This window comes from Seriola aureovittata, chromosome 2 (assembly GCF_021018895.1).
Source record: "Seriola aureovittata isolate HTS-2021-v1 ecotype China chromosome 2, ASM2101889v1, whole genome shotgun sequence".
Lineage (NCBI taxonomy): Eukaryota > Metazoa > Chordata > Actinopteri > Carangiformes > Carangidae > Seriola > Seriola aureovittata.
The window spans coordinates 19,012,128-19,025,645 of NC_079365.1; the positions used below are offsets into that span (position 1 = coordinate 19,012,128).

Consider the following 13,518-nt stretch of genomic DNA (forward strand, 5'->3'; position numbering starts at 1 on the left):
ATAAGAAAATAGTGAAAATTAATCGATATTTTTGAGATATTCAGTTTATAATCACAGAAGACTAAGAAAACAAGAGAATATTCAAGTCTAAGAAGCTGGAACCTGAGAATTTCAGCAAACTATTTTATTTTCAAAATTGTTGCAGATTAATTTTCTAGATTGATTAATTAATTGTTGCAGTTCTATTTGTAATTCTGTTTGCAACCTTCTTCCAATGCATTAAGTTCAGATAGTTTGTACCTTTACAGACATGTACGTCAATTTTTCCATCAAATTTAGGATCATGAAATACATTCAGTTTCCTTAGGCTACAGTACTCAGTTTAAAAAGGTGTCAGAATATTAGAGCGCAAGGATACAGTATAAAAAAAAAAAAAACATTGCAGAGACTTGGAATCCCTCACAGGTGTTAGTAAGTCTCCCCCTCGCTCCTCTCCAACATATAGCAGAAGATTTTCCGTTGCTTAGGGCACTGGCAGATTTATCCCCAGACAAGAGCCCCTGAAAACGCCTGAGTAAGAAGAAAAACAAATTCAGCCTAAGGAAATCCCTCTGAGCCAACAATCTGTTTATGTGTAAATCAAAACTGCCATTTTGCCATCAATGCCAATAACTCTGTTTCTGGCAGCTGTATGTATGAAGTTGTTTCTATACGCAAAATGAAATAACATTTGACATTGTGTTCTCAAGCTGCTGTCAGATACGATGCTGCAAGCTAACACCAGTATACAGTGTATAACTGAGCGTGTGTTCATTTAAAAGTTTCCATGAGAGGAAATTGATTTTTGTACAGAAGGTACAGAAAAAAACATCCTCAAGACGTGAATAAAAACTGTGGGACTGATGAAATATGTAGCTTGAAATGAATCACATGGCATTTTTGACCAGTTAAGTTCATATTTTCCGTATATTGCAGTTAGTCTGAGCTCACTGTAACAGTCTTAAGCTATGTGTGGTGCTTCTGTTTGGACACAAACCAGCCTTTTGTGTTGCCTGTGAGAACATACTTATTTCTGTCATTTTAACTTTACCACACTAACAGAAAATCATGGCTGACACTCAAAAAATAACTGCCTGATTTGTATGAAGACTTGCATACCCCAAGCTCTGACAATTACAATTTAGTGGATCCTCTGTAAGGGTGTAGTCATGTTGCCACTCTCACATATGTGCGTTAAGTATAACGCTAGCTCCAGCAGCTACAGAGACTTTCCTTTTTTATATTTTTGTTTGTGTATGGATTAGATAAATGGGATACAATGTATTAATTAGTGAGCTTTTGAGGTACTGGTACTTATTTCTTGTCTAGTTTGGACATAACTAGGCTGGCTGTTTTTCCCTCTCTTGCAGTCATTATGTTGAGGTAAGCAAATCAGTTCCTGGCTCTCACTTCATACCTCTTTATCGACCCTCTCATCTGGCTGTCTGCATGACATCAAATTAGTTTATTTCCAAAATGTAAAAGTCTTCCTTTAAAGCAACACTTTAACTCCCAAAAAAAAGTCTATATCCACTCACCTCCGGTTTCAACTCAGCCCCCGCGATTCCAGCTCGTGCTTTATTTAAAACAAGAATCGAGTCTTTTTGTTTTTGATCTACTGAAAAAAGGTCGTCCGGCTGGCAGCAAGTGAATAGAGGCTCATGGTGGAACGCTGGAGGATGTGCACAACAAAGAGCACAACCATTCATGTTTCAACCAATGAGGTGAATACTAAGGTAAATAGGAGGTTATTAGATAAATAGGGATCATATGCTGTATACCTGTACAGTTTCAAATGATACAGAGAAGCAGATAATAATGAAAATTTAGTCCGGGGTGAAATGTTCCTTTAATCGCTGTTTATGTGTGTGTAAGCAGCTTTTCAGGACAAAGTGGTTCACCCTGTTCTTTTTTTCTTATTGCCTAGTCAGGACAATTTTAATCCAGTGTCTTAAATTCTGCTCTGTCGCTCCATCCCTCCCTCCCTCCACTCCTTTTTAGTGAAATGGATGTTACATAAACTTGAATGGAGGAGGAAACCACCTTCAGCCAACACGAGTTAGTGGAATTCGGCGTGTGCGTTTTTCCCAAGTTGAAGCCACGGGTGAGGCAGTATTAATAGTTCAGCTCAGTGAACATATCTCTCAACACGTTTCTCTTTACAGCTCTGTGACCTTGTTTGCTCATTCATCACCCTGTCCTGTCCGCTGACTTTACCGTGACTTTAAGCCCTTTCTCCCACTCAGTCCTCCCACTCCATGCCTCTAGTCCTTCACTGTATGTGCTTATACTAAACCAGTTTATGAATTTTCTGTTGTTGAAATGATAATTAGAGAATTGAAGAACTGCTTAGGACCAACTCATCTAAATCCTCAACCATAGTTTTAAAACACACAGTTAAAGCTGATTTGACATGATCAGCATTTAGGTGATGCCCTGTATAATGATGACTTAAATGGTGCAGCAGTAGACTGAACGCATCACTAACTCCCATCCTGGGAATCTGTTGAAAACTGTGGTTTTTGCTGAGACATAGGGTGTGATCTTGGATACATATTATGAGACAAGAGACCAAGTTTATCGTGAATTAGATTTTGAAGACATGAGGCATAATAATGGATAAAAATCCATTCATATCAGGACTTGCCATCATACTCTAGATACATGAGCTGTCCCTCCGTCTGTCCCATTCTCCTGAATGCGATATCTCAGGAATTCCTTAAGGGGATTTCTTCAGAGGTTCATCTGGACTCAAGGATGGACCGATAGGAATTTGGTGGTCAAAGGTCAAGGTCACTGTGACCTCACAAAACACATTTTTCACCATAAATCAAGAATTCATACTATAATTACAAATCTAATCACAAAACATACCTTTTACTGAGTTCCTTCAAAGTCTTCATTACCCAAATTTTAGGAGTCTCTGACAGACATGGATGTAAACGGCAAACTGACTGTTTGGCAGAGGCATGCAACGATGAGGCGGTAATTCTAGTTAAAATTGTATTGATTGGTCTAAAGGGGTCACCACAGTATTTGTTTAGAGGTAATTAAGGGGCAATTGATTGACCCAGGAGAGGAGGTTGTCATTCATAGGAAATTGAAGACGTACAGTTACACTTATTCTTTATTTGTTATTGGGAAGTTACAGGGGTTAGATATTGTGTAAAAATATTTTTAAGCAGCTCTCACCTTATCTAAAAGCTTAGTTCATACATCAGAGTGTTTACAGGAACTAAATACACAGTTTGTTTTTGACATTTGTCAACTACAAGAGAAACCAGCTGGTTTTATGTTGGTTATTCAGTGTAGATACTTCAGTTCCCCAGTGTGCAGTGTGGGTTAGTGGTGCCATGTGTCAAAGATGGGTATCTATTAATGCTTGCTATCTACTTGTCCTTTCTGTCCTTGTATGTTTGGTTGTTTTTGTGTGATAATTAAATTGTATTTCGATGTTCAGAATATTACTTCCCACTATTTTGCCATTCTAACATTATGATTCATGCAGTTAGCAGTACTTAAATAGCATTAACAGAGAATACAATGACTCAGCTATCAATAGGCATAGCAGTAGCTGAGGACTGTTTAAGTTAATGTTATGTACCATTAACATATTCATTTTTATCTTTGCATACCTTCTATGATTGTGTTAATGCCCATTATTACATATCTTTTTCTTTCCTTGAGAGACAATAATTCAATAATCAGTAATCCATTGATCAATAATAAATGACTGAAATAGACTCTTAGGTGACCTCTGGTATTCCCTTTGTTATGCTGACCTTGATAGAAAGAAAACATATTACAGCTCCACAGACAGCAGCACAGCTGAATGATTGGACATTCAGAATTCATTGTGTCAAGAAATAAAGTGTAATCCAATCTGTGTGTAAACAAGCCCCAAACAGATATCCAAGCCACCTGTAATCAAATAAACCAACAAACCAAAATGAAATGCCTTGCCCTGTTCCCTTAGGCTGTGTGCTGATTGGATCAGAAGGGTGATGTGGACAGAAACTACAGTGAAAGGTTACCTAGTATTTCAAAGCAAACAAGCATTCTGGACAAGTACTATGGTCACTATGTGTCCTGTTCACTGGATCCCATCTGGCTTTGTCCCTGCTGCTGCAGTGGTGTTGCAGTCCTGTACTGTACCTGTCTCCTTTATTATTGAGGAGGGTGTGAGAGAGATGACTTTACTGTTGTGGTTCATGTCTGCTGAGGCTCAGCGGGAATCTGACCCCTGTGTACTTACAGGGCCTGGCAGAGGGTCATTGAAGCAACACACAATGCAGTATTCAAGGCCAGTCTAGTAAAATATTGAATACAACAATGTGCTGACAAAGAGACATCCTTACAATGAAAACAATGGCAAGGGCAGAGCTGTGTATTCTGATACCCTTGTTACTTATTTTTAGGTTTGGGGAAGTGCTTAAATACACTGGTACTAGATGTGCAGTCTTCATCGTTAAAACATTCTTATGCAACACTCACACAGTAAGCTTCACTTTGTGATTACACAAGCTGATGAAAATGGTACAACTCTAGAGGCTTGTTTTTTTTTTTTTTTTTTTTTTAAACAGTTGCTCCTAGTTTATCTAATTAGACAGGTTAACTATGCATGTCAGTCATGCACTACATGCTTGTGCACCGTGTATTAACACATTTAGCAAAATGAATTTGTTTAATCACATTAGGTATTTAAATCTGGAACAGAGAAAGGCTTGAAACACACTCTAAGCTGAATGTACAGTAGCTCAACTGTGATTTAGAGATGAACCCTACAGTGTTTGCAGCTCATTTAAAAGACAATGCAGTCAAGCACAATTTGTGAGTGAGTGAAGAAAATATTTGGCACTACCATTTGACAAGTCCACCATTAAAAACACACAAACTAACTCCACTAACAATTTTGGTCAGTAATCTGCTTTTGGTTTCGTTATCTCTGTTTATGATCCCGAGCAGCTGCCCCCTGGGGGGTATTTTACTCATGCAATTAAGGGGCTGTTAATTGTAGATCAGCTCCAGTGGTTTGCCAGAGGGGACTTGTGCTAACCTTGTCCCCGCGGTGCAACACAAGGGCACGTAGTCCCATTAGATTCTCTTATCATTCTCTCTTCTCCCTCATGACTGTGAGGGACACTGTGTCTGCTTATAAGTCAGTAGGTTCCTATACATGACATCATCAGGCTCTTGGATTCAAACTGTAACACGATTATAGACCTCACTGACCATATCAGATCTTTTTAATGAGGCTGTTTGTAGAGAATAAGTTGGACACAAATGCTTTACTTTCAAAATATACAAAGTGGATATGATTTCATTATTTCCCAATATCACTCAATCTGATGAAACTTCAGATGGATCCAAACTTGGTTGATTTCTGCTGTGATATGCTGTCACACAATCTAAATGAATGGAGAGACACTCCGAGCATCCATGGTGGTTCAGTGGAGTAAGAGCGTAACTAATGATGTTTGATGATTTATTGAACATTTAACTGGATTAACTCTTTTAACTATATGGAGAGACATCAAAAAGAAACTTAAAGCATTTGATGAGATTTTTTTTTCCCCACTACAACACAAATGTATGCTGCTTAGCCTACTTAGAGGGGATATGATTCTGTTGAGATTTCCATATATATTTAAAACAGTTTAGTCAGTGTTTTTGGACTTTGTGTTCAGATCACATTGAAAGAAGTGTTTTGTTAGTCATTCCAGCAATTCAGCAGTCTTATCATGGCTTCACAAAACACCCCCGCACACACGCACACATATACATACACACACATAGAGTACCACTTACACATGCAGTCACAAGAACAGTCATGTAACATGCATCTGCACACACACACACACACACACCACACACACACACACACACACACACACACACACACACACACACACACACACACACACACAAGCAACACACCTATCCCCTGTCTTCCTTTTTATTCCTTTTCATTTCCACTGTATTTCTATACAGGCAGTCTTATAAAAATATATTAGATATCCTCCTACACGCTCACTTTGACTCCTGCTCATGTTACATCATCTCTGATGCCACATTTCTTTTATCTTTTTACACTGCCAGCACATCTCCTGAAGGAGGGTGACCAGACGTAGCACGCTTCATTCTCTGTCTAATCATTTCTGAGATCAGAGATACCTGAAGAAATAGAACTATTATGGTCTGGAGGTTTTCATTGATCTGAAGATACACTGAAAATTAAAGAAAAGATGAATCATTTCAGTGATTATAACAAATCTGTTCTGATGTTGCCTTTTAACCAGGAGCCATAGACGTGTCAGAAACCTTTAATAGCTAGTACAAAAGGATCAAAGACCTAACCAAAGCTGTGATTGTCAGCAGAGGGGTCTGTCTGGACTCTGATAGGCTCAGAGATGCCAGCTTTAGGAGCAAGTTGTTGTGAGTAGTCAAGCTTCCGTGTAGCTGTAGGGGATTTTACTCAGATGGCGGCTGAGGGATCCTGGTGTGCTGTGAGAAATTTCAGTGGATGTCATGGTGGGCCTGTTTAAGTCCCATTTCCTGTCTCCTACTTTCTCCTGACATTTCTCTGCACACACATACTGCACATATGCACGCACACTCTCATTGTCAGCACACGTGTTACTGTCCTTCCTTACCCATCCGCTCAACGTGTGTCAGTGCTGCAGTAGAGGCAGTACATGCTGGCTTCAAATCCACACAAAGCGCTGTTCTTCTCATCTTTCACGCCTGTAAGCTTCCACTTCAGTAAGAATCTTAAGAACAGACTTTTCTTCCATTACAAAAGTTTGACAGGGTTGTTTATTTTATATATTTATCAATAAAAGTGAGGGGTTTAAGTCCTTCTCTAATGGTCATACCCGCCGCCAGTGTGCAAAATATCAAAAACCACTGCAACCTTAGTGCTGCATTAATGTTAATGTAATTTTCTCTGTTTTGACAGAAACCTTGGAAAGTCGGGCCTGCGGGTGTCCTGCCTTGGATTAGGTAAGAGCCTCTTAGATTATCGGGCACACTGAGAAGTTTTCTTCACCCCAAAGACTTGCATAGCAGATTTGTGAGGCAAACTGATAACCCCATGGTGCTTTAACTTCAGATAGGGAGAAAAAGAGTGTGGGGAAAAGTTTAGTGGCAAGAAGTTATAAGGAATTATAAAGAAAAAGTTATAAAATAGCTAGATCTTGTTTCTTGTACAGTATGTGCAGTATCACTTGTGCTGTACATATAGTATCACTGTTCACTTGCTTATCTCTGTGCATGTGTGTGTTTCTGTATTACACTGACGAGCACCTCCCTGTCATCCTCTTTAGGAACATGGGTGACATTCGGTGGACAGATAACGGATGAGGTGAGAGCAGATGGATTTTGTGATCTTCCATCAGTCAGGGGTTGGGAATAGAAACCCTCAATATGATCTGGCATATCGTGGATTGCTCAAGAAGCCTATTTTTACATTTAGTGACAACATATTGCAAGAGAGAGCCAACACAAAATAAACATATGTTTAAAGAAGGCAAAGCCATAGCATCCTTCTTTAATCTTGTGAAGGAAATTTTAATTATTGAATCGCCCTAACACCTCGCATCAGTGATCACTCACCCCATAGTTTCCCCTCCCTCTTCCTTCTCCCCTGTTCTCTCAACAGATGGCAGAGCAGCTGATGACTCTGGCTTATGAAAATGGCATCAATCTGTTTGACACAGCAGAGGTCTATGCTGCTGGGAAGTGAGTATATCCTGTGCCACAGGTCTCTCATCAGTCAGCAGAAACACCAAATATTATGAAGCTGCTGATATGATTGATGATAAAGTCACCAGGTAGAGATTATAGACTAGTTGCCATGCTTGGGTGTTTATGTCAGGTGCACACTTCACCCATATCTCAAAAAATATACTAGTTTATTTATTTTGTTGTCATGTGGCAATGCAGATTACTTCAGTTAAATGTGCAGAGGTGCTTATAGTGATCAAAAAGCTTGTGCCAGAATCACTCCTTTACAAATGCTGTTTAAATAATCCAGTAATCAAGTAGTCCGCTTACACTGTTCATTTTGGATCTTTTACTACTTGACAACATATGGAAAAATAATTTAAAATTGTTGTAGCCTACTACTGCAAACTGTCATATGCTGGGACACTACAATTTATTTCTATGACTATGTCTGGTCATGACTCACCATGAGTGTATCTCACACACTGATTTGAGTTGTAATGATTGGCTGAGTAGCATCACATGACCAGTGCCCTACAGACTAGAAAAACTGCACTGGTTAAAACAGAAATAATGAAAATGTTAAATTTACAGGTTTTAGGTCCTGGCCTGGATAGTACAGCATCTGGGTCTGGACCCGGACCATGGTCCACCTTTTACTGAGATCAGCGGATGGCTATCAACTATCTACCTGAAATACATTTTTCTTTGCTGCTCTTTAAAAGTAGTTGCCAGAGGTAGCACAGCGCAACTTGCTGTGTAGGCTACTGTTTTATCTGCCGTTTTATCTGCGTGTGAAAGTTTATCAATACTTTACATGGTGTGGGATCAGTGCATAGACTTGCATACTCATCGATTTCTGATCCAGTGTTTTAGGCAGTATCGGAGACATTGCCAATACTAGTATCGGAATTGTAAGGAATTTTCCCTTACAATTCGATCATATAAACAAACTTAATATTCGTTGACAGCCCTAATGGAAACACACATTAATTCCCAACTTGGCTACTGTCAATACTTTTTATTGGCTCTGTTCTGTTGGTAAAAAGAAGTTCCAATGAACTATTAATGGGCACAAAAGATTAATCTGTCTCTCCTTGAATGTAGACCTGAAATTAGGGCTGTCCTTTTTGTCACACCTTGTCATTGTTGCAGTAACATTGATGAGGGTTCAGATATTCACAGTCTGGGTCTAAATTTACAGGAGAGCTAGTGATGATATTTTTAACCTCAGAGAGCAGCCCTGTGATGCCTTATTGCCGTATGTAATGATGGTTTAAATTCCAGTGTGGATTAATCTGGCTTTGTAGTAACTTGGGTGCTTTGAAATAATCTAAGGGATAATCCTTTGCAAACAGTATCTCTGATTAACAGCAGCAAGTCCTTTTTTAATCCTCCCAAGAATATTCTAGTTTTGCCATTATGTTTGGGGAGATGTGTCAGAGTGCTGGTGTTTCTCAAAAGAATATCAAAAGAAAGCAAAAAGACAAGAAACATGCAGTAGGTCTCTGGTGGTTTTCTTCACTTTTATCATCTAATGCCTCAGCAGCTGTCGTCTGCCTAACGTCATCACTACATGTTCTATTTTTCTGAGGAGCTTTCAACAATCACTTCGTCCTTCCTCAAGGATGGGGTTAAAAAAAAAAAAACGGGTGCAAAGTTGATCTTTAACACAGAAATATTACCAACTCCAACCATAATCATCATGCGACCATAAAACAAACAACAATTCAGCAGAAAGCACAAATCTGTTTGACACGTGCAAATGTTTGTGACAGCATGTCACATAGCTCAGTATGTGTTGCACAGGTGTTAATCCTGACAGCTTCCAGCACAAAGCAGCACCGAGGAGCTTATATTACACACACACACACACACACACGCACATACACAGGAGAGGAACAAATCTCACACTTTGCACATCAGAATAGAGACAGCTTTCATGTGAAGTCTTTGGTTCTGGCTTAACTGTGATTCCGTCATCAGTCAGACTCAGAGAACGTGAAGTGGTGGCTGTACAGTCGGCTGCTGTATTGTTGATTCTGTGTTGCGATAGTGGACAGATAAATAAGGTTTGTAAGCTGTGCTCACTCTCCTCGCCCTGCTCATGCACAGCACTTGGCAGTTTCTGGCTGTTTGTGTTGCGTGTTTGTTTAGCCTTAGCTCTACAAAACAGAAATGGTCACAAAACGAACATTCAACATATAGCGATATTTATATATTGACTGTGTTATTTAACTAGCGTATCCATCCCAATATACAAGCTACTGTTTCTCAATATAGGAATAAATATGTGTAATTGCACGAATAAACATATTCTGCTTATCCCCTTTCGCTGCTGTTATCAGCAAACACATGGCTTCAAAGCAATTAAAAGTGCGAGTAATTGGCAGAATAAAAAATTCCATCTTCATTTTCTTTCAGGCTCAGACATTGTGCTCTAGATGCATAGTAATTACAGTATATTGTGTGAGACCAGTGACAAATTGGTAGCATAATTACATAGAAATCTGAAAGTAATAAAATATCTTAAATCCATGAATAATGCAGCATTACGCCATTGCTTGTGCTGTAAGTCATAACATCGCCTCGGCACTGGGATAAAGACCTAATTAATGGATGAAGAAAGTTAACCTGCTCAGGGCACACTGTACCTTATGTTTGGGCTCTCACATTACTCACATTTCCGAAGGGCAACACACAGATCATCGTGTGGGTATTTGCTAGAGACACACACATAGACATACTATTATGCACGCAAACACACACATTATTGCTCTCGGGAGTGCTTGAGTGCTCGTTGTTTAAAAAGTAGTGGCTCCAGCTGGATAGGTCTGGACCAGCGAGTAGTAGTGCAGCACCTACAGTACCCACGCTGCTCGTTGGATCAGTACAGAGAAGAAAGATTTTTCCTTTTTTTTTTTTTTTTTTTTTTTTTTTGGTGTGGGGTTGGGTATTAATATTTTATTGAATTTACCTTTTTAATAAGTAACAAACAAAGAGGAAGGAAATAAATAATAAAAGCACATATTTGGGCTTTAATATTAAAGCAGGACCCTTCAGAACAAAACATAGACAAACAAAATGAAAAATTAACATTGTGTCAATGCCCTTAATATCCTAAAAAAGTAATATGAATTCATATATTTTTGAGTTCAATCAATTTTCATACTTCCTCACATCAATGGACCTACAAAGTGTTGGCACTGACACACACAATGCTATAAATCTATCTATATTGCACTTTTCAAAACAAAGGTTACTGGTTAACAGTAACAGCACTTTGCATAAAATATCAAACAGGTTTTTCTAGTGCATTGAGGTTACTGTGTTGTTTGTCATCAGCTATAGGTCAAACAATCCTGAGGTTTTGATATTCATATCGATATTTGGGATTCCAATTTCAAAATCCAATTATATATCGGCCTGGCCAATTTATCACTCTGACTCTATTATTAGTTCATTTCAGCAACGTCAGGAGGGAGGACTATCAGTGTCCTGTTCGAAGATAATTCCAGTGTTTTTTCGACTCGGGTTCTGTAGTTGAAATTTAGGGAACAAAACCAGACTGCACTACTTCAGTTTTACAAAAAAAAGGTCAATAAAATTAATTAACTGTCTCTAATTGTCTCTTAGTCTGACCAAAAGGAAACAAAAAAATTAGCTCCCTGAATTACCCAATGTAGCTAATTGCATTGTGATAGATTAATCCTGTCAGAAATGGCCACAATTATGAGAATAAGATCCAGGTTAGAAAATATGTGAATTTTTCTTCACTGTGTTTCATATAAAAATCCCAGTAAGTAACATTTATACAGACATGTCAGTTTGTCAGTGGTACAAGTTGTACAAGTATTTCTCGTTTAGCTGACTGTTTAAACTTCCATCTGATTACCACAGCCAGGAGCCACCACTCAGCGTGTGTCGACACAGCCGCACTGCGACTGACAGGAGCACTAATGCACTGTGTCATAGATGAGATTAATTATGGTCCTTGTAGTTGCGCACGGTTTTGACAACAAAATGTAATTTATTTGAAAATTGCATCAGTTAGAGCAGCTAACGTCATTCATCGATGCACCCAAAATGAATCCAAAACAAATCTTAGTAATTGCTGTGTTTTACCTCTCAGAGTTGAACAAATACATTTTATGGGAGGCTATGTTACAAGGAGGTGTCTCATTATTTGTCAGAGTAGGAGGACTGGAGAGACATCCTACTGACAGGTTTCTGCCTGGTCCTAATGAGCCCCATGTCGAAGGTAATGCCAATCATTAGCACCCCTGTGGCTGCTGATGACCAACTCCAAAGCAAATCTGAGCCCAGGCCCTATTGACTCTGACTTGGCAGCTAGTTCACACTCACCAGTCCTAAACAGGTGTACTTACCAATGAAAGCTCCCTTATATATCATTTATACTGTTGTTGTTGTTATTATTATTATTATTATTATTATTATTATTATTAATATTGTTATGTGTGCAGAGTTGGACTGTTTTTTCTTTTAAATTTAGGGCATCAAAATCATCCCTCAGACAGTTGGGTATAAACATTCTTATCATTTTAAGACTGTCTTTATTCAATCACGCCTTCTCTCCATCTGCTCCGCAGGGCAGAGGTGGTGCTCGGCAACATCATAAAGAAGAAAGGGTGGAGGTATGATGCACACTTAAATTGGGTTTGGTGTTTTTTAATTTCCGTCCCAGCCAGCCTCCCTAATCTTGTATCATCTCCTTCCTTGCACATATTGGGAGGCTGCGTGTTGTGAACTGGAACGGTAAGGTAGGCAGATGAAAGATTAATGCGGGCCGCCGTGCCATGCCCACACTCCTGTGTCCCTCCTCAAAGACGCTGAATAATGGATGAACTTCTAGTGCCTTGTCATCTACTTTATCTGTCCTGGATTGGCATTTGTATAGCTTTGTCAGGTTATACACCTACAACACTCTTTCATTGGCGCTGGCCGAGTTCTGGCACAGTCACACTTACTGTGGGATGTGGGTGAGTGTGACATTGAAGGAGTAAGGTAGAAATGCATTATCACTGAGAGGATGTGTCTGAGCTTTTCATCTTGTTAATCGTATAATATAAGGTTTGTGTAGACCTCAGATATCACCAACTCCCAACGCATGAGGCTTTTTGGCTATAACTCTCTGTGTTTGGCAGGTTGTTGTAACAGATGTGTTTTCATTTCCCACTTTCAGACGTTCAAGTCTGGTGATAACAACAAAGATCTTCTGGGGTGGAAAGTAAGTTTCATCTGGTTGCTTCCAAATGAGAAATGTATAATTTTTCTCCACTCCTTGACTGATGTTCCTGGTAATGGGATCATGCGTCATCCAAACTAATCTGTTGTCAGGTACTTTCAGTAAAGCTGAAACATTTATTAGATCATATTTCACAAAGGATATGTGATATTATATCATCCAGGAGGCGCAGCTCGTGTTATATTTCAAATAACCTTTCATAAACCGAGGTCTATTTATTTATTTTTTTATTTTTCCAGAGCGGAGACTGAAAGGGGTTTATCCCGAAAACACATTATAGAAGGTAAGTAGCAGCGCTGCAGATTATTGGATTAAATGCTGACACAGCAACAACAAAATACTTCCTAATAAGTTGTTCTGGCTCAAGGGAAACAAGGCTACATTTTAATAATTGACATACTCTTGGGTTTATTGGAGTTGCCGAGAAAACTTTTTGGTACAATGGCCCTGTAAAAATAAATTGTTTGAAAATCCTATGCACTAATAACTTGGCAGTATAAACTGTAGTCTGGGTGTTTATGAAGAACTTAATAATGTAACACAACAGA

At 39.0% G+C, this 13,518-nt stretch overlaps 1 protein-coding gene across 5 annotated transcripts in view; it reads left to right on the plus strand.

Moving 5' to 3' along the window:
• Positions 1 to 13,518, plus strand: part of kcnab2a (potassium voltage-gated channel subfamily A regulatory beta subunit 2a) — an 87,221-nt gene that overhangs the window by 61,147 nt on the left and 12,556 nt on the right. For all 5 annotated transcript variants that reach the window (XM_056363723.1, XM_056363739.1, XM_056363714.1 and 2 more), the window contains 6 exons: positions 6,938 to 6,981; positions 7,305 to 7,342; positions 7,640 to 7,719; positions 12,315 to 12,359; positions 12,908 to 12,952; positions 13,210 to 13,253. In XM_056363723.1, the coding sequence (XP_056219698.1) occupies positions 6,938 to 6,981; positions 7,305 to 7,342; positions 7,640 to 7,719; positions 12,315 to 12,359; positions 12,908 to 12,952; positions 13,210 to 13,253 (296 nt within the window). The remainder of the gene's footprint in view (positions 1 to 6,937; positions 6,982 to 7,304; positions 7,343 to 7,639; positions 7,720 to 12,314; positions 12,360 to 12,907; positions 12,953 to 13,209; positions 13,254 to 13,518) is intronic.